Source organism: Esox lucius, chromosome 19, assembly GCF_011004845.1.
Source record: "Esox lucius isolate fEsoLuc1 chromosome 19, fEsoLuc1.pri, whole genome shotgun sequence".
NCBI classification, from domain to species: Eukaryota; Metazoa; Chordata; class Actinopteri; order Esociformes; family Esocidae; genus Esox; species Esox lucius.
The window spans coordinates 25,719,863-25,738,659 of NC_047587.1; the positions used below are offsets into that span (position 1 = coordinate 25,719,863).

Genomic DNA, 18,797 nt, shown 5'->3' on the forward strand with positions numbered 1-18,797 from the left:
TGGTTTGTGGGCTGCCTGCTGTGAAAGTAAATGTGTAATCTCAGGAGTGTTTAAAAAGAGCTGGCTGACGCTCACCTAAACGTAGAGAGGAGGAGGGGGATTCATCTGCAGGAGCAGACCGGCTGTCTGGGGGAGGGTGGTGGCTCGAGGAGGGAGGGGAGGGCCGAGGCGTGAGGGGAGAGAAAATCAAGGTCTGTTTGACCCCCTGCTGAAAAGATGACTGCATTCTGTGGCCTGTAGGTGTAACTCTCTGAGCACCATGCTCTGATCTCCTCGCCCATCTAACACATCTATATCATACATTATGTTCTCATGTATCAGAGCGTGTGTGTGTGAGAGAGAGATAGAGAGAGTGTAAAGTCTGGGAGGGAAAGATAGAGATGGATGGATTTGAACACCAACGAGTTATTCTCCTGCAGCAGGCTAAAAGCAGTGCGGCTGCCTCCATAGAGATGACTCTGTGCTGTGTTTCTCTCACTAGATCTACCCCCCAGGCTTGGCATTTTGAGGCCTTCTTGAGCTGTTACAACACGCATGCCTGTGTGCCCTGCCTCTGCTCCCACACACACACACACACACACACAAACACATACACACACATAAGCTCCTCCAAAGCTCAAGCATAAACAGCTCCAAAGGTGGGATCTTGAGCTATCGATATCTGCAAGTTAACGCAAAACAAACGAATCTAGCGTTTTGAGTCTTCTTCAATATGTCTCTGAAAATGTAGTTTAATGTAAACAAGCCCTGTGTAGGGGAGAAGACTTAAGGAAAGCAGTCCTGGTTAGGGTCTTTATGAAAACAAGGCCCCTGTCTGATGGTATGAATGTGGCCATTGCTCCATAGCCCTGTGGGGTTGCTCTTTCTGTAGCGATGGCATTAAGTGAGAATCTCCAGGCTTAATTGCTGTGCACTGTGTGCTTCTCTAAAAGGGGTTCTTTGATTCGGTCCACATCACTGTTCATGCCAGAATCGTGACGAGAGATAGGCCCTGCCCACTGACCTGCCCTGCCCACCGCCCTGCCATGTAGACACAGAGCTGCACTGACACTGAAAGTTTAGCCTCTCTGCACAGTATCCCCCCCCCCCCCTTACACTCAGGATGCATCCTCAGCATGTTGTAGCGCTGGGACCGTGAGACTGGGGCAGTGTATAAATAGAGGCTCCAGATGTTGTGGTCCCTCCTCCCTGCCCAGCTGCCTCCTCCCGGCCCTGGGAAGGAACAGACCCCAGGCTGGGCCTGTGCTCCAGCAGCAGTACTGCAGGAGTTCTGTCTCCATGGCCCTGAAGGATAAAGGATGCCATCCACCTCGTTGTCAACCCTGTCCAGTGATTACCGTTCTGCGGCCCTGACTGTGGCCTCGTGAGGGACCCCTACTGGACCGCCTCTCATATCTACCTGACACACACACACACACACACACACTGCCTGTGTGACGCAGGCTGGGCAAGGGGCTCAGTGTATGTGTTTAAAAGTCTTGTTTCCTGCCTGCCAGGTCTTCTGGCCAATTACCTGTTACGGACTCATTTTCTGCTCTGATAGTGTGTTGAGAGAGACAGGGTGGGTGGGGGAGGGGTTAAGGGAGTGAGTGCACGAGAAATTACAGGGGACACAGGTCCCAGAGCAGGGCAGCAAGGGTGGGGCCTTTCTGGGTTGTCATGCAGAGCTCTATATTGGGTCCTGTTATTACCTCCCCACATATCCCAGATCAGATAGGGAAGGGAGGTGGATGGGAGGTAACTTGGGACACAGGAACATGGATCTACCCTCAGCAGGTTCCCACAAGCCTGTGCTCCAGGGGCAGTCTTTGATCTGGCCTGGTCCCCTAAAAGGCTGGAGAGACTGGGTTAGACTGGAGAGACAAGGTTGGCCTGGGGAGAGAAGATTAAACTGGAGAGATGAGTTTCGATGTGAGAGACAAATTTGGACAGGAGAAACAAGTTTAGACTGGAGAGACAAGGTTAGACTGGAGAGATCAGGTTAGACTGGAGAGACCAGGTTGGGTGGGAGAGACACAGGGTTCAGTATGTCCATAAACACACACACTCACACACACAGCATCCCATTTGTCAGCTCATCACAGTACAGGCTCTGAGTAGTGTCATTAGAGTGTGTATATACTGTGTCAAGTTGGCCTTATTAGTAAGTAGTCAACCTTGTGGTCATGGCTTTAACAGGGGCATGCTCTTTGATGTTTTCACAGTCCCCTGGGTAGAGTCAGGGATGAAAGGAACCAACCTTGATTAAGAAGACCGGAAATACATAAAGCTTGAAATGATGCGGACCAAATGCTACCTCAAATGCTACCTCAGGCAATGTTCTAGTGTCAATAGTGTATTCATATAAAAAGCATAGCATAAGATCATTGTTTTTACAGTTCCAATAACCTATGATTTATATTCTCACTTGACTCACTATCTCCACTGCAGAAAGTACAGATAGATAGATTGATAGTGACAGATTTTTTCTTTTTTTTTATGTGCTATGCCAAAACCTTGTCACTGCTGGTAGACCTCGTTCACTGTGTTTCCATGGTAACGAGTGCAGCCATGTCCATTCCGAGCAGAGGCTGACCCAGGTGGCATCGCCTGGATATGCTGATTCAAGACTTAGACTAACAGACAGAATTTGCCTGACCAGTCAAACTAAATTCTTTGACTGCTTCTATTGTTTGCTACACACTTCAGTCTGAGACCGCTTCCATTGGAGTCCTTTTTCCAATCAGCAACTGGAATGGTCTCTAAACAGTAATGGTTATGAAAGCAATTGACCTCGTGTTCTGGATCTCGCCCAAACCATTGGTTTCTGGTACCAACCACAACGGTTAAAATGTGTTTGCTTTCTAAAAAATCATCGGAAAAGGCAGTATGATCCGAGCCCTTTGAGCAGAAGGCATGTTTGTGGGTGTGACGTTTGCTCTGCACAGGAGCAATGCGTTTGTTTTGCCAGGCGAGAGAGGAGCTCCCAGCCACTCACGCCCTGCCCAGTCATGGCATATATGTGGCATGTGTCTCTGGCCCATGGGGCTTTTTCTGAGGGTCTTTACAGATTAGTGTTTGAAGGCTCCCTGTCTCCAGTAGAGCTGTACCCTGTCCTGCCAGACCCCCCATGCTGCCCCTTCTGGTCCGGGGCATGCCACATAACACACAAGGGGCCAGCGGGAGAGCTTTGACAGAAGTGTGCTTCATTAGGGTCTGATCAGTCCTGTAGCCTGGACTGGAGCAGCGGGGATATGGGGCTGTAAAACGACCCCCCACCCCCCCACCCCAGTTCCACTGCACTCAGCCTTTACTGCCCTGCTCCCATTAACTGCTGCCGCCCTGGGAGAGACACCAGCTCTGATCTGGGTCACACACCAGCTCTGATCGGGGTCTCAAACCAGCTCTGATCTGGGTCTCACACCAGCTCTGGCCTGGGTCTCCTCAAATACATGGTGAATTGTGCCGTTAACCACATTTACAGTATGTTGGAGAAAATGGCCCATCTTGGACCGGTACTCTGTCCTGTAATCTGAAATCTGTGTGTTTGACCTGTACCGTGTCCAAGCCACACGTTCTCCCTCTGTCATCTTGGTGTGGGCCATGGTGAAAGGGAGGTTTCTCTGGGTCGCCATGACACATCTGCAGCCCAGCAGGACCTGTGTTAAGCCCGGCTCTGATGTCACCGCAGGTCACCTTCCAGTGACCTCTGTGGTAAAATGGAGTTATAAGCAGGTTTCCAATTTTTTCAAGATTGCGGATACTCTCGTTCCAGTAGGCGTTACTCACTTTTTATTGGTGTGTATCTGGTTTAGTTGAACTGTACACCATTTCTATGAATAAGGCCCACAGAACAAATGTTTAGCTCACAACGTTGATGAACCTTAAGGTACAGCTGTGTGGAATGGTACGACTCTCGAGAAAGAGAGAACTGACAATGTAACATATAAGGAAGTGTTCAAATATTTCCCCAAACCTTAATGGTCGGATTGTCTTGACTACTTTGAAACAAATAAAAGGTCTAGTTAATTGCTACAGTGGTGTGCCTGTCAAAACAATATAATTATTATTTGCATTAATCCAGTGGCCATTTGTTTTGCGGACTCAATTTAATGTGAAATAAAGAGAATAGAATTGGTCCAACCAAGATTTTCCTTTTGCTTTTGACCAAACCTTTTCACTTCAACCGTGCTTATCTCACTGCATGAATTTAGAGTTAACTGCTTTTCTCGAGGACAGAACCAGATATTTTTCACTTGGTCCTTAGGGATTCGATCTATAATTTTTTAGTAACTGGTAAGATTACTAACTGCAACGCTATGCTACAGAAACAACACCAATCTGACAACAGAGCTATGTAGGTGGCTGCACATTTCAATTAAAGGGTGGCTAGTCTCCCACACCTACATTTCTTAGCTTCTTCCATGGCTGCAAGGTGGTCTGGCGATGGGTTTGCTTTCATTACAGAAGTCTGTCTTAAAAGTGGGTTAATCTAAATGGAACTACAAAGATGAACAGGATTTTATTTTGGAGATCAAACTTTTTATCGTGTAAACGAGTGAAAATGTAAATGTCTGTATGGTGTCATACGCGGTAACGTGGGACATTTTCTGACAAGTACTCCCCACAGTTACTGAGGGTTAGAAACAATGTCTCGCTTAGTGTGTATTGTAATGGAATGAGCGGTGACTTAGCAAGTCAGGTTCTGAAGTCCCAGGATCAGAATTAGTTGTTGTTGTGAAGCACCTAGAAACATGTCACACTGGCACTTAAAAAATCCTTCCATCACCAGTAACAGCACTTATTCAACAGAGAGCGCCATGTTAGTTACCAGGAAAACAACATAGTCAGTGAGTTTCTATGTCATCCAGGCCAGTGGTCTACCCATGGTGCTGGTGCTTGCATGCGTTTTGCCTCACAGTGTGAGTTTGGCATTGTTAGTTTGAATAGAAAAGGTTATTTGCATATTATGCTAATTTTCTTTACATTAAATTGTTTTGATAATAATTATTGTCGCCTGAATAGGGTGCCCTTACATCCCCCCTACAACTCCATTCACCCCCGCTACAAAGAAAGGGAAGGTCACAGCTTGTACCACAGATGGCTTCCCATCAGGCCGAGGGGGAAGATGGAGTGTTCTGTGGAGGAATGCTCCAGCACGCTCGGCCACCTAATTCCATGAAGGAAAAAGCTCCTTCTACTCCCTTCAGCGTTTGGACTTTAACCCTTTTTGTTCGGTAGCGTTCAGGGCTTTTTTATTCATGCTGGTCAGAGCACTTTGCTTACATTAGGACACACCCACTATGTGTCTGAACGGGATAGGGCTGCTTCTGGAAATGGATCAAGGCACACACCACTAGATAGACTGCATGTTCAATCAAGCCTAAATCTGATTGCACTGTAATAATTTATTATCAGGTTGTTGGTTATATATTACCTAAGTTTTATAATGGAGCATCAATAAAGCATTTCGGGTAAGAGTTCGAGGAGTGTTTCACTTTCATGTATCTGAACGTGTCAAAACTGAGACATTTGTCCTCCAACCTTTGTTGACTTGGTTTTGCAGGAGGTTTTGTTTGTGTTGCTGTTGCAGATGGACTAGAAAGACCCTGTGTGGACAGGGAGGCTGTGGAGGCTGTGGAGGCTGTGGAGAGTGGTGGCATGTGTGTTAATGTCAGCTGGTCGACGGGGTCGGGGGGGGTCATGGGGGGTCTGCAATCTGCTCCTCTCCTCAGGGTGACCCCTGTTCCATCCGACAGCCTCCACGAGAGGACCCCGATGGCCGGCTGACAGCCCGGTGGAGTAGGAGGTCTGGGCCGACCGGCTCCGCTCCTCATTGTCCCACACACTCGGTGGCTCCCTCGGTGATGTCGTCATTATGATCTGACAGACTGTATTGACAGCTGCCTGATGGGTGTGGCCCCTCCCCCCACTCCTTTCAACGCTATTGATGATGACCTGGCTAAGAGCCAGAGCCCATTTGTGCCCCCCCCCGTCTCCAGGACCATGCTTCATTGATCATTCACACTATTCAATCACCATTAGTTATGCTCATGCAGGTCCTCAGAGAAATCCTCCACAATCCATTAAATGAACTCTGAATTACATGTCACTTACGCTTGAATTTCCCATCCTAATGCTCTTAAAGCGCATAGTTGGAGTCCTGTAGAATGGGTCCTGTAGAATGGGTTCTGTAGAATGGGTCCTGTAGAATGGGTCCTGTAGAATGGGTCCTGTAGAATGGGTCCTGTAGAATGGGTAAATGTGTCCAAACTTTTTACTGGGACTGTAAATCTACAGAATAACTGAGGAGGGAAATGGATGTTCTGTGTGACAGAAGTTGTCCTGGGACGTTGAAAATACCTGCTGTGGATTTCAAATGTGTGTGACCCCGTCTGTCTAGGTGGAGACGTGGGGGTCCTGAGGGTCTAGGGGAGGGGGCCTGAGTGATGGAAAGGAGGTAGAGGGTGGGAGTGTAATATCACTTTGGCTTGCTTGATTACATTTGTTCTGGGGTTTTCCCGTAGCCTTTTTTAGTTTATAGGCTGTCAGTTAGGAAGATCTACTCCCTTCTATGAGACACTGGTTCTAAAGAACCTAAACATGCGTGGAGGAGACGACTGAGGAGGGATAAGAAGGAAAAGGAAGAAGGAAGAAAAAGGCAGAAGACAGGACAGGGGAACAGGGATGAAATATTAACAGGGGCAGATTGTCACATTGGTTTAATGGACAATGGCTTAATTAGGCGTTTAGCTATGCTGTCACCTTTCAAGAGGCAGGAAGCCTGACAGGGAGAGCAAATATTATTAGAGTTTCTGGGAGACTTGTGGCGTTTCATTAGCAAAGTATGTGATTGGTTTCATAAATGTCAGTCGGGCAGGCTACTGAGGTAACATGCACAAAAGAGCGCCAGAGGAGGTTGGCAGATGAATGAAAGGCCAGTGTGTTGGGACACAAGCGCACATGTATATTACCTCCATGTGCATGTTATCTAAATGGACATTGGATTGCTTTTAGTGAATGTGAACTCACACATCGATTACTGGTGGATCTTTATTCCTGCATTATTAAGCACGGATTGGTGAACACTCGATATCTGTTGAGCATCTACCTCAGCTCCCTCCCACATGTATGGTTGCCATAGTCACTGGTGAGGAGTGGAGATGGAATTCCAGAGTGGATATGATGAGATTCTATTAAGTGCTATCAGCCAGTTCACTAGGCAGCACCGTCTTGTACCAGGAGGCGCTGCGTGTTCTGGGTAATTATTAATAGTATTGGGATTATTTGAATGATATTTTGGTTGGGGCTTATGTCCTGTGGCATTGCGTCGTTTTCTATGTGATGTATCCAGAGGCATATGTGAAGCGGCTGATCCTTACCTTCAGGCTGATGCCTGCCAGGTCCGCCCTGAGCCATCTGTTAGTTTAACTAGGTTTTCGAAGACATGTGGAGTTTTACTTACTCTAACATGTACTGGAGGCCTTCCCCAAGGGCAGAGATTAATGTGATTGGTTGATTTAAAATGGGCTGAAAGCTTTGACAGGAATTGAAAGCAGGTTTAGTATGTGTCCCTGCCCTAATCCTTACATTAACCATTTTCAATGTAAACCTCATTTGAGTGACAGAATTAGGACGTAAGCTCCGCCCTCTCGATTGAGTCAACTAATCACATAAATTTTTTCTTTCAAGGCAGATCTGCCTCCAGTACAATTTTTTGGAAAACTCCCAACTGCTTTTGAGTGGCTGTCATGTGAGAACCTGTATTATAGAAAAGAGCCCCTCCAACAATCACCTGTGACGATCAGAGCAGCATAATCAACAGGCGTTCCTATTGATTAGTATGCAGGATAATGTGTCCCTACTTTTAGCTTACTGTGCGGTGATGTCAAGAAATTGCTTATTTGCTTTCACTAAACCTTTTGGTAGGTTGTTAAAACAGAACAGAAAACCGCATTGGCCAAACTCTGTAAATATATGACTGCGGAAGTATTTCATGCAGTGTCTGTCTGTCAGACAGGACAAATCCACTTTGTCTGTCACTGTGTCATGCTAATAATGCCCCTCTGACTCATGACATGTTGCTGGCAAAGATGACATATTGACAGGCCGTAGGGAGCAATCTCCTCACCGTTCTCTGGGGTGTCTGGTGGTGAGAGGTCAGCTCAGGTCTAGTGAGGAGGGATGAAGATGTCAGAAATCTGTGAAGTTCTAGCCTGTGAAACCTGTAGTGGGCCAGGCATGGCCAGTTAGGTGACATCTACATATCTCCTCTGCTTGCTTCTTCCATGTCTTCGTTTGACCTCGTCTTGACCTCGTCTGGCACTAAGAAGAGACAGGCTGTGTGTGTGTGTGTGTGTGTGTGTGTGTGGGCATGCATAATAATTGGAATGCTGTGCTGTTTTGTCATCAGTTATGAAGGCAAACTTCTGTAAAAGAGTAGGTCATCAGGGATGTCTCCAGTGCCCTGATTGGGAGATAGCAAGGTTCCAACTCTGTTAGATCCCAGCCCTGGAGTGCAGGGACATATTTGAGTATTACCAGGGCCATGTTTGGGACTATTACCAGGGCCATGTTTGGGACTATTACCAGGGCCATGTTTGGGACTATTACCAGGGCCATGTTTGGGACTATTACCAGGGCCATGTTTGGGACTATTAACAGGACCATGTTTGGGACTATTTCCAGGGCCATGTTTGGGACTATTAACAGGGCCATGTTTGGGACTATTAACAGGACCATGTTTGGGACTATTAACAGGGCCATGTTTCATATTATTAACAGGGCCATGTTTCATATTATTAACAGGGCCATGTTTGGGACTATTACCAAGGCCATGTTTGGGACTATTAACAGGGCCATGTTTGGGACTATTAACAGGACCATGTTTGGGACTATTAACAGGACCATGTTTGGGACTATTAACAGGGCCATGTTTGGGACTATTAACAGGACCATGTTTGGGACTATTAACAGGGCCATGTTTGGGACTATTACCAGGGCCATGTTTGGGACTATTAACAGGGCCATGTTTGGGACTATTAACAGGACCATGTTTGGGACTATTACCAGGGCCATGTTTGGGACTATTAACAGGACCATGTTTGGGACTATTTCCAGGGCCATGTTTGGGACTATTAACAGGGCCATGTTTGGGACTATTAACAGGACCATGTTTGGGACTATTAACAGGGCCATGTTTCATATTATTAACAGGGCCATGTTTCATATTATTAACAGGGCCATGTTTGGGACTATTACCAAGGCCATGTTTGGGACTATTAACAGGGCCATGTTTGGGACTATTAACAGGACCATGTTTGGGACTATTAACAGGACCATGTTTGGGACTATTAACAGGGCCATGTTTGGGACTATTAACAGGACCATGTTTGGGACTATTAACAGGGCCATGTTTGGGACTATTAACAGGACCATGTTTGGGACTATTAACAGGGCCATGTTTGGGACTATTAACAGGACCATGTTTGGGACTATTAACAGGACCATGTTTGGGAATATTAACAGGGCCATGTTTCAGATTATTAACAGGGCCATGTTAAGTCTCAGACATTCTGTAGTCTTCCAATTAGCACAGATACAGGATCCGATACTGTGATGTTACATGATATGGTCCTGGATAATGCTAATGATGTGACTGTTTAATATCTATACGAGTACTAGTTTGGAAGGAATTTTTAACATGCAATATTACTTCTACAGTAATGATTCGGAAGGATTTCTATAGGTTAAATATTTAGAGGTTAAAGGGATGTTTTGATTGTTAACATTGACTTCAGGTCTCACTTCCTGTTAATGTTGAAGCATCATCCAAATGTATTTGGCTGTCATTTCACAGATGTATTTTGCTGTCTATTTGCTTACGTGAGTCATATATTGCTGAGGTCAGGCTGACCTGAAACATGTTCTAAATCTCCATATAATGTCTAGAAAATGTTTTTTGGTGGGGGCTTTTGGACATTTTGTTTCCTCAAACATCACTTTTTTCTGCATTTTGAAGAAAACAGACTAGCTGCTTCATCCGTGGTATGTTCTGTGTTGTTCCCCTCACTGACGAAATGGAGCAGACATGTCATCTTCTGCCTGTCTACACAGGCTGCGTGTCTACACGTAGATATGTGAGACTAGCAGAGAGCAGATTTAGAAATAACTTCAGAGACAAGGGCAAAACAGGAGGTTAGTTCCTGTTTGACTGATACATATTTATGATCGTAATAGCAGGAATAGCAAATATTGCAATGTGTTTGTAGACCTCAGATAAATCAGATGATTGTGTTGTTCATTGTGGGGGACGTTTTGAAGAATTTATTTTGGAGAGTCTTGCCAATGGCTCATGCACGGATCTAAAGTAGTGATGTGTTGTTCACCAAAGAAAACTGGTGCTTTTTAACCTCTCTTTTTGGTGAGCGTTGGGAACCAAATAACTTTTATTAAAGGAGACGTTCATTTGGCTACATGACTTCCCTAGTTGTTTGCTCAAACACCAATTATTTGCAGAATTGTTCTCTACATATATCATATATAAGTGAAAAATGTGGTTTAACAGCATTATTAAAGGACAGATTACTATTATTTTCAACTTGCTGGCCATTGGGTTTCTGGTCAGATGCGGTAACCGCCTGGCTACCTGCACTCATGAAGCAGCAGCAGGATGCCCTGTTCCAATTACTGTCTTTAAAGTGATGGGCAGCCAGACAGTCTGTCTGTTTTCATTTCCCAGGCCCAGGCCGTTGACATAACCCTGAGACTATAATACCCCGAGTAAACAGGCAGACAATAGGACCGCCCTTGTTCCCACGCTGACCTGCTAGGACCCCAGCGCTGTTACTTCTGCCTCTGGGGTTGATCTGGACCTGACCCTATGACAGGCCGGGTCCACTCTTCACTGTGGCTCTGGGGGCGTTAACATGAAGTGTTCAACGAATACGATGTGTTCACTAAAGCAGTGGTTTATATGGTGGAGTCATCTGGGCGTTGGAGAAGCATGTTCAGCCTAGAGCTGCATCCATCTGACAAAAGCCTTATAACCAACCATTTCACTAACAGCCTGTCTCCCCCTGTCTCCCCCTGTCTCTCCCTCTCCGTCAGGTGGTGGTGCCAACACGTGTCGGACAGGTGTATGTGTATGACACAGGGAAGTCAGAGCAGGATGAGTATGATGTCCCCCCCAGGCACATGCCTCCCTCACAACAGTCCCAAGACATCTACGACGTCCCGCCGACCCGAACCCAGTACAACCAGCAGGTGAGGACACACCTGTATTCAAGTGAACCTGGTTCCATTTCTTATCCTCCAACTCAGTACAACCAGCAGGTGAGGACACACCTGTATTCAAGTGAACCTGGTCCACTCTCAGCAATGAAGATTCCATTTCTTATCCTCCATCCATAAGTTTCTTTAGTTTGTCCCCTTAAGGGAACCCTTTTTTGTGCCTGTTGCAGTTGTTTCTACTTACAATCCTAGTTGCATGGTGCTTCACAGAAAGCCTTGCAAATGGTTATACTTATACTATTTCATGATTCAATGTTTCTCCCTGTCTGTTATGCGCTGCCAAAATCGCTCCTTTAATCTAATCGAGTTGGGTACTGGATACTGATCATGACCAAAACAGTTTGAGCACCACTGACTTAACAAAAAGTTTGCATGCCACATTAGGCCTGCCAGTCAAAATGTGCAGGCTTGCAAAATTCAGTGTAATTCCTATTGGAATCCATCTGGATAAAGAACATCCTACAAGTTTAATATTTAATCACCTGCAACCTCAATTATTTAAATTAGAAGAACTAGCTCGGTAATAGGTGCAATACATCTTTTTAAAGATTACACTGTTTTAGAAAACTGATGGTATTTGTGGCGCATAACATAATAAACCAATCAATATAAATAAAAAATGAAGACATGTCCTAAAATATATATATTTTAGAAAATGACCATGCAATACACCGCTTGGTTTAAGGGGTTAAATAATAGATGGGATGTAAAACTCTGCAATACTTAAGGCTGCAAACCAGTGGTGAGTAAAAGGTGACTGATGCATTGGGAATACCTTTGGTTTTTCCTTATGTCATTCACAAGCTGAGCGACTAAGCTAAGTTGAGGAGTCAAAGATATTAGAAATTCATTTTATCTAACTTGGGACTGTTGCTTTCAATTCAGGGTTGTGACATGAGGGTCACAGTGGAAGAAACGTTTGAGCCCCTACAATATAGCATGCTGGGAAATAAAATGGGGTAATTCCAAAGAGTTTAAAAAAGGTTCTTCAGATAAAAATTACTCTTGGAAGAATGCTATCCTTATTTAAACATTCTAGTTTTGACCTCCTATGCTTGATCCTTCATTCCATTGATGGTGGTGTCCTCTGCATGAGACTGGCTGTGGTGTTCATGTCCTCTGCATGAGACTGGCTGTGGTGTTCATGTCTTCTGCATGAGACTGGCTGTGGTGTTCATGTCCTCTGCATGAGACTGGTCGTGGCGTTCATGTCCTCTGCTTGAGACTGGCTGTGGTGTTCATGTCCTCTGCTTGAGACTGGCTGTGGTGTTCATGTCCTCTGCATGAGACTGGTTGTGGCGTTCATGTCCTCTGCTTGAGACTGGGTGTGGTGTTCATGTCCTCTGCTTGAGACTGGCTGTGGTGTTCATGTCCTCTGCATGAGACTGGCTGTGGTGTTCATGTCCTCTGCATGAGACTGGCTGTGGTGTTCATGTCCTCTGCTTGAGACTGGCTGTGGTGTTCATGTCCTCTGCATGAGACTGGCTGTGGTGTTCATGTCCTCTGCATGAGACTGGTCGTGGCGTTCATGTCCTCTGCATGAGACTGGCTGTGGTGTTCATGTCCTCTGCATGAGACTGGCTGTGGTGTTCATGTCCTCTGCTTGAGACTGGCTGTGGTGTTCATGTCCTCTGCATGAGACTGGCTGTGGTGTTCATGTCCTCTGCATGAGACTGGTCGTGGCGTTCATGTCCTCTGCTTGAGACTGGCTGTGGTGTTCATGTCCTCTGCTTGAGACTGGCTGTGGTGTTCATGTCCTCTGCTTGAGACTGGCTGTGGTGTTCATGTCCTCTGCATGAGACTGGCTGTGGTGTTCATGTCCTCTGCATGAGACTGGCTGTGGTGTTCATGTCCTCTGCATGAGACTGGTCGTGGTGTTCATGTCCTCTCACTGTCCTGCCTTCTCACTTAAATGTCTCATATGTCACTGAAGTGATTTCATCCTATTCACAAGATTGATGGCAATTTTTCCTCTTGGCTGCCTTAGACACACTTCCGAGCTCAACTGGTCATCTGTCTGTGAAGTGTCTCGCTTCTCATTAATATTTGATGCGTTGGGAATATTAAACCACTCTCTCTCCCTCTATTTATCTGTCACTCTATCTCTCCCTCTATATATCTGTCACTCTATCTCTCCCTCTATTTATCTGTCACTCTATGTCTCTCTCCCTCTCTGCCTCTCACTCTCTTGGTTGCTGTGTGTGTGTGTGTGTGTGTTTTTAACTCACAGCGGTTCTGTGATTTCATGTCTATTTTTAGAGACGGTCATACATTACTTGCAGGGGAAGTAGATATTTCAGTGTCTGGAGGCGTTAGTAAAATATTGTATTTTTCCACAAAGCCCAGTGAGCCCGGCGTCCTGAGCAGCATGTGCTCTGGATCTGAAGGTGAACCATCATTCTGTGTAGTTTGTCCTCACATGCCCACACACGCACTCATATATACACACAAACACACATTCCCTCCACTGGCAGCCGCTTCACCCGAACGAAATGTCACATGCATTCAGCCACAACATAACAGGACAAACAGCTTCCAGACGTGGAATGAGAGAGAGAGGGAACCAGCTGGAGGAGGACAGAGTAATGGTCCTGGGAGTGAGGAAGCTGTTTAACGCTGTCAGAGAGGTAGACAAGCAGGCCCAATCCGAGGGGAGACAAACGTGCAAAAGGTAGCAGTTTAGGAGATAGACATACTTCCTTTCGGAGGCAGTGTTCTCTCTCAAATATAGACAGCATTGCATTCAAGCTCAGATACCAGGCCTAAGAAGTCAATGAGGTCAATGGACAATTGAATTGGACCTGGCTTGGGTTATTTGTGTTGTTGTTAAAAGGAGCAACAAGGAGTAACATCTCCAGTCTTACTGATATCAGATCAGGGTACCTGCTGAATACAAACTCAGAACGAGTCGAATCGTCTGAATTGAAGATTGTGATAAAGTGTTTTTGGCCCGTTGCCCAATGGTTGTTGGGGCGGATTTGGTATTCATACTGTTACACTTCTGTCTTCACTCTCATCTCCCAAAGGCCTGGAGAACAGATTGTATCACATTGTTTGGGCAGAATTATAATTGCTAATGGGCTTGTTTGGGGACAAGCCACATGGTGAGAGATGGGAGAGCAATTTGCTGTGTGTTAATAGGGGTTGGGGAGTGGATGGAGGAGTGGGCCTGTCTGTCGGTTGCCGTTTGCCGTCAGGTTCTGGAGAATGGACAGGATGCTGGGTCTTCCATACTGCCCCTGTTTCTCCTGAGGCCTGGCTCATCAACACCCGGACAGCAGACAGCGCTGCCCCAGCATCACGGTGCTTCGAGTGGTTCCCTGGCCGTAACCTCACAGTAGATTAGGTTTTGTGTTTTTGCGAATATGTGTGTGCATCAGTCTGACGTTAATGATCAACAAAGCACACTTTTAATATGGCCATTAACCTAAAAGCTGTGGCGTTAATCTGCTTTCCAAAAACTAATTACCAAGCTCATTGACTTGGTGACTACCATCATCGCCCGTAATCAAAGCTGGGACAGCAGTGTGCCGACCCTCTGTGGGCAGAGACGCACATATAGACTGGGTCTGCTGCAGGGCTCTGTGTTCTGTGAGGTTTACTCACACAAAACGGACAGCCAAGTTAATTCCGTCACCGTCGCTCCAGGCTAAAGTGCAATGTGGGATTGCTCTGAATTTAACGGTGTTTTAGGAAAGACCTAGACCAAAAGACATCATCTCAGTCACACTGGGAGGCATTGTTGAGGTAATGTGACATTCTGTTATGCAAATTGAGGACGTTGAACCCTCATCTGTGGACGTTTCTAAACCTGGAGGGTTACAGCCAGACCACAGCCATGGTCTCCTCACATGATGTAGGATAATGTCTGCAGTGGACCTCATACACACATCCTTCTGGTTCCCTACATGTCTTTAGTGGACCTCAAACACACATCCTTCTGGTTCCTTACATGTCTTTAGTGGACCTCAAACACACATCCTTCTGGTTCCCTACATGTCTTTAGTGGACCTCAAACACACATCCTTCTGGTTCCCTACATGTCTTTAGTGGACCTCATACACACATCCTTCTGGTTCCCTACATGTGTTTAGGGCCATATCCCTGTGCATGTGTGTCAGGGCCAGCTCCCTGTATGTTTTCAGGGCCAGCTCCCTGTATGTGTCAGGGCCAACTCCCTGTGCATGTGTGTCAGGGCCAGTTCCCTGTATGTTTTCAGGGCCAGCTCCCTGTATGTGTCAGGGCCAGCTCCCTGAGTATGTATGTCAGGGCCAGCTCCCTGTATGTTTTTCAGGGCCAGCTCCCTGTATGTTTTTAAGGGCCAGCTCCCTGTATGTTTTTCAGGGCCAGCTCCCTGTGTATGTATGTCAGGGCCAGCTCCCTGTATGTTTTTCAGGGCCAGTTGCCTGTGTATGTGTGTCAGGACCAGCTCCCTGTGTGTGTGTGTGTGTGTGTCAGGGCCAGCTTCCTGTGTGTGTGTGTGTGTCAGGGCCAGCTTCCTGTGTGTGTGTGTCAGGGCCAGCTCCCTGTGTGTGTGTGTCAGGGCCAGCTCCCTGTGTGTGTGTGTCAGGGCCAGCTCCCTGTGTGTGTGTGTCAGGGCCAGCTTCCTGTGTGTGTGTGTGTGTGTCAGGGCCAGCTTCCTGTGTGTGTGTGTCAGGGCCAGCTCCCTGTGTGTGTGTGTCAGGGCCAGCTTCCTGTGTGTGTGTGTCAGGGCCAGCTCCCTGTGTGTGTGTGTCAGGGCCAGCTCCCTGTGTGTGTGTGTCAGGGCCAGCTCCCCATGTGTGTCAGGGCCAGCTCCCCATGTGTGTCAGGGCCAGCTCCCCATGTGTGTCAGGGCCAGCTCCCCATGTGTGTCAGGGCCAGCTTAAGACAGGGTGTGTGTTTGGGAGTGGGAGACAGCGTCCCCTATCACTATCACCTAACTGACGGGAGGGGAGAGGAGAAAAGATGTCAGGGAGGGCAGCGGAGAGACGAGGGGCCCCGGGGAGGGAAGAGATTATAGGACAAAGTATCTGGACCCCTCCTTCACTCATTTCCATGTTAAACTGGATTAAACCAACACGCCCTCAGAAGATTGATTTAATTAGTTCCTCCCTTTTTAATATGCACCTCAATAGTCTGTTGCAGCGGTAATTGAGCTTCTTTCATTATTGTATGTGTGTGTGTGTGTGTGTGTGTGTGTGTGTAAGAAAAAGAGAAACAGTGTGTTCAAATGTATTACTTCTGGGTTTGTGTATTTTATCTCACTGTGCCCTCGATCTTCCCTCTAGGTGTACGACACCCCCCCCATGGTGGTAAAAGGCCCCCCTAGTGGCCAAGACATCTATGACACCCCCCCCAGTGTGGACAAGAGCCAGCTGCTCTCCCACCAAATGGTGAGGCTGGCGACGGCACCAATTGGATGTCCTCTCTGTGTGTTATAGTAGTTTAGAAAGGAGACACATCAGTTCACTGTACTGTGTTTGTCATCATTATAAGGTTCTACGACAGTGAAAGTCAATACAGTGTGTTTGTTCTTATGATAAGGTTCTACGACAGTGAGAGTCAATATAGTGTGTTTGTTTCCATTATAAGGTTATACAACAGTGAGTCAGTACAGTGTGTTTGTTCTTATGATAAGGTTCTACGACAGTGAGAGTCAATATAGCGTGTTTGTTCTCATTATAAGGTTCTACGACACTGAGTGTACAGTACAGTGTGTTTGACGTTGCCTCTGTCTTTTTCAGGTGTACGACTTCCCCCCCTCCGTCAGTAAGGATGTTCCAGATGGTTCTACCAGGGAGGAGACCTATGACGTGCCCCCCCACTTCGCCAAGATGAAGGGTCTGGAGAGCCAGAAGCAGACCTATCAGATCCACTGCGGTCCTGAGCCCCCCATCCCTGAAGACGTTTACGACGTCCCTCCCCCTCCCCTGACTGGGAAGCACCGCCGAGACCCCCACCACACCCCTCCGGGTCAAGAGATCTACGACATCCCTGCCAGTCTGAGGAAGGGTGGAGCCCATGACCCCCAAGATGTGTACGATTTCCCCCGTGAGCGGCCGGCGGGGGAGGACTCCATCTACGACGTCCCGCCTCAGGTGGTGCGAGACGCGGGAACCACCGAGGAGCTCACGGTCAGCTTCAAGCGGCTGTCCGCCTCCAGCACGGGGAGCACTCGCAGTAACCAGTCCACGTCCTCCCTGGACATGGTGCCGGTCCGGGAGTCGGCCGTGCCCGGCCAGTGGAAGCTGTTGGTCCTGGACCTGGATCAGGCCATGGAGCGTCTCTCCCGCCTGCAGCAGGGCGTGGAAGGCTCCGTCTCTCTCCTCATGTCCTTCATCAGTGGAAACTGGCGCGGCCCCTCCCAGATGGAGGCCAACCTCCCGGCCATAAAGCAGGCCGTGGACAGGATGAGGGCGGCCGTCAGGGACCTGCTGGAGTTTGCCCGGGGAGCCGTGGCCAACGCTGCCCAGGCCACCGACCGCACCCTGCAAGCCAAGCTTGGCAAGCAGCTGCAGAAGATGGAGGAGGCCTTCCAGGGCCTGGTCAAGTACAGCCAGGCTCTGGACGCTGTGGCCTGGGCCCCCTCTGCCCTGACGGCGCCCTCCGGGGGCAGTGGCGGGGATGACCTGGACCGGCTGATCATGTGTGCCCGGGGTGTGCCCGACGACACCAAACAGCTGGCCTCCTTTCTCCATGGCAACGCCTCGCTGCTCTTCAAAAGGACAAACAAACAGCAGCAGCTGCCCCTCCCCCCCGTCCCCCAGGGGGCGGACCTCATGACGACCAACAACAACACCTCAGCCTATCAGACCGGGGACGGCAGGGCCAACATCCAATCCCGCCCCCTGCCCTCCCCGCCCAAGTTCTCGGCCGAGGAGGAGACCCCCGACAGGCCGTATGAGAGCACGGAGGAGGGCTGGATGGAGGACTACGACTACGTACATTTACAGGTGAGAAGACACAATGTCCTCCACACTCCGCACAGGGTTAATGAATTGGGTCTCTAGTACAGCACCAGGGCGGTGTCCGAAACAGCTGGGCGGCGTTACGCATGAGCCCGCTGGGTACGTGAAGCGTGGGCCGTGGCGTGGACGGGGAGTTGGCCTGTTTCATGATATGATAGGCCTGTGAGATGAGAGAGAAGGCCCACTCCAGGCTTGTCTCCATTACCACACCACAGCCGGCAGATCAGAGGCCCATGCAAGGCCTCCCCATGTGGGCTATGCATACATCACTTAACCTGACAGGTCTAATTCTTATTTTCATCTCCACACACTCCCCTCAGCATACTGGTTCAGGTGTCGTTATCAATCACCATTAATGCATGTGCAGGTGGCTTTTGTCTATGTACCCATCATGCATCATCTCCATTGTCTGTGGTGGGAAAGTGCCAGAGGAACTAATGATGTTAAGAGGAGAGGGACACGTAATCTCCACTGTCATGCAGTGTACAGCTCCCATTGAGAAGGCACTTGAAATCATAGATATGGGGTTAAAACAACTGGGGCCCCTCAGGCCTCTCAGGAATATGGGCCTACACC

The 18,797-nt window shown here is 47.9% G+C and overlaps 1 protein-coding gene across 3 annotated transcripts in view; it reads left to right on the forward strand.

Annotated features, from left to right (window-relative positions):
• bcar1 (BCAR1 scaffold protein, Cas family member) overlaps positions 1–18,797 on the forward strand; it is an 83,201-nt gene that overhangs the window by 61,615 nt on the left and 2,789 nt on the right. For all 3 annotated transcript variants that reach the window (XM_010883855.5, XM_010883854.4, XM_010883856.4), the window contains exons 3-5: positions 11,089–11,244; positions 16,542–16,646; positions 16,998–18,206. In XM_010883855.5, coding sequence (XP_010882157.2) covers positions 11,089–11,244; positions 16,542–16,646; positions 16,998–18,206 — 1,470 coding nt within the window. The remainder of the gene's footprint in view (positions 1–11,088; positions 11,245–16,541; positions 16,647–16,997; positions 18,207–18,797) is intronic.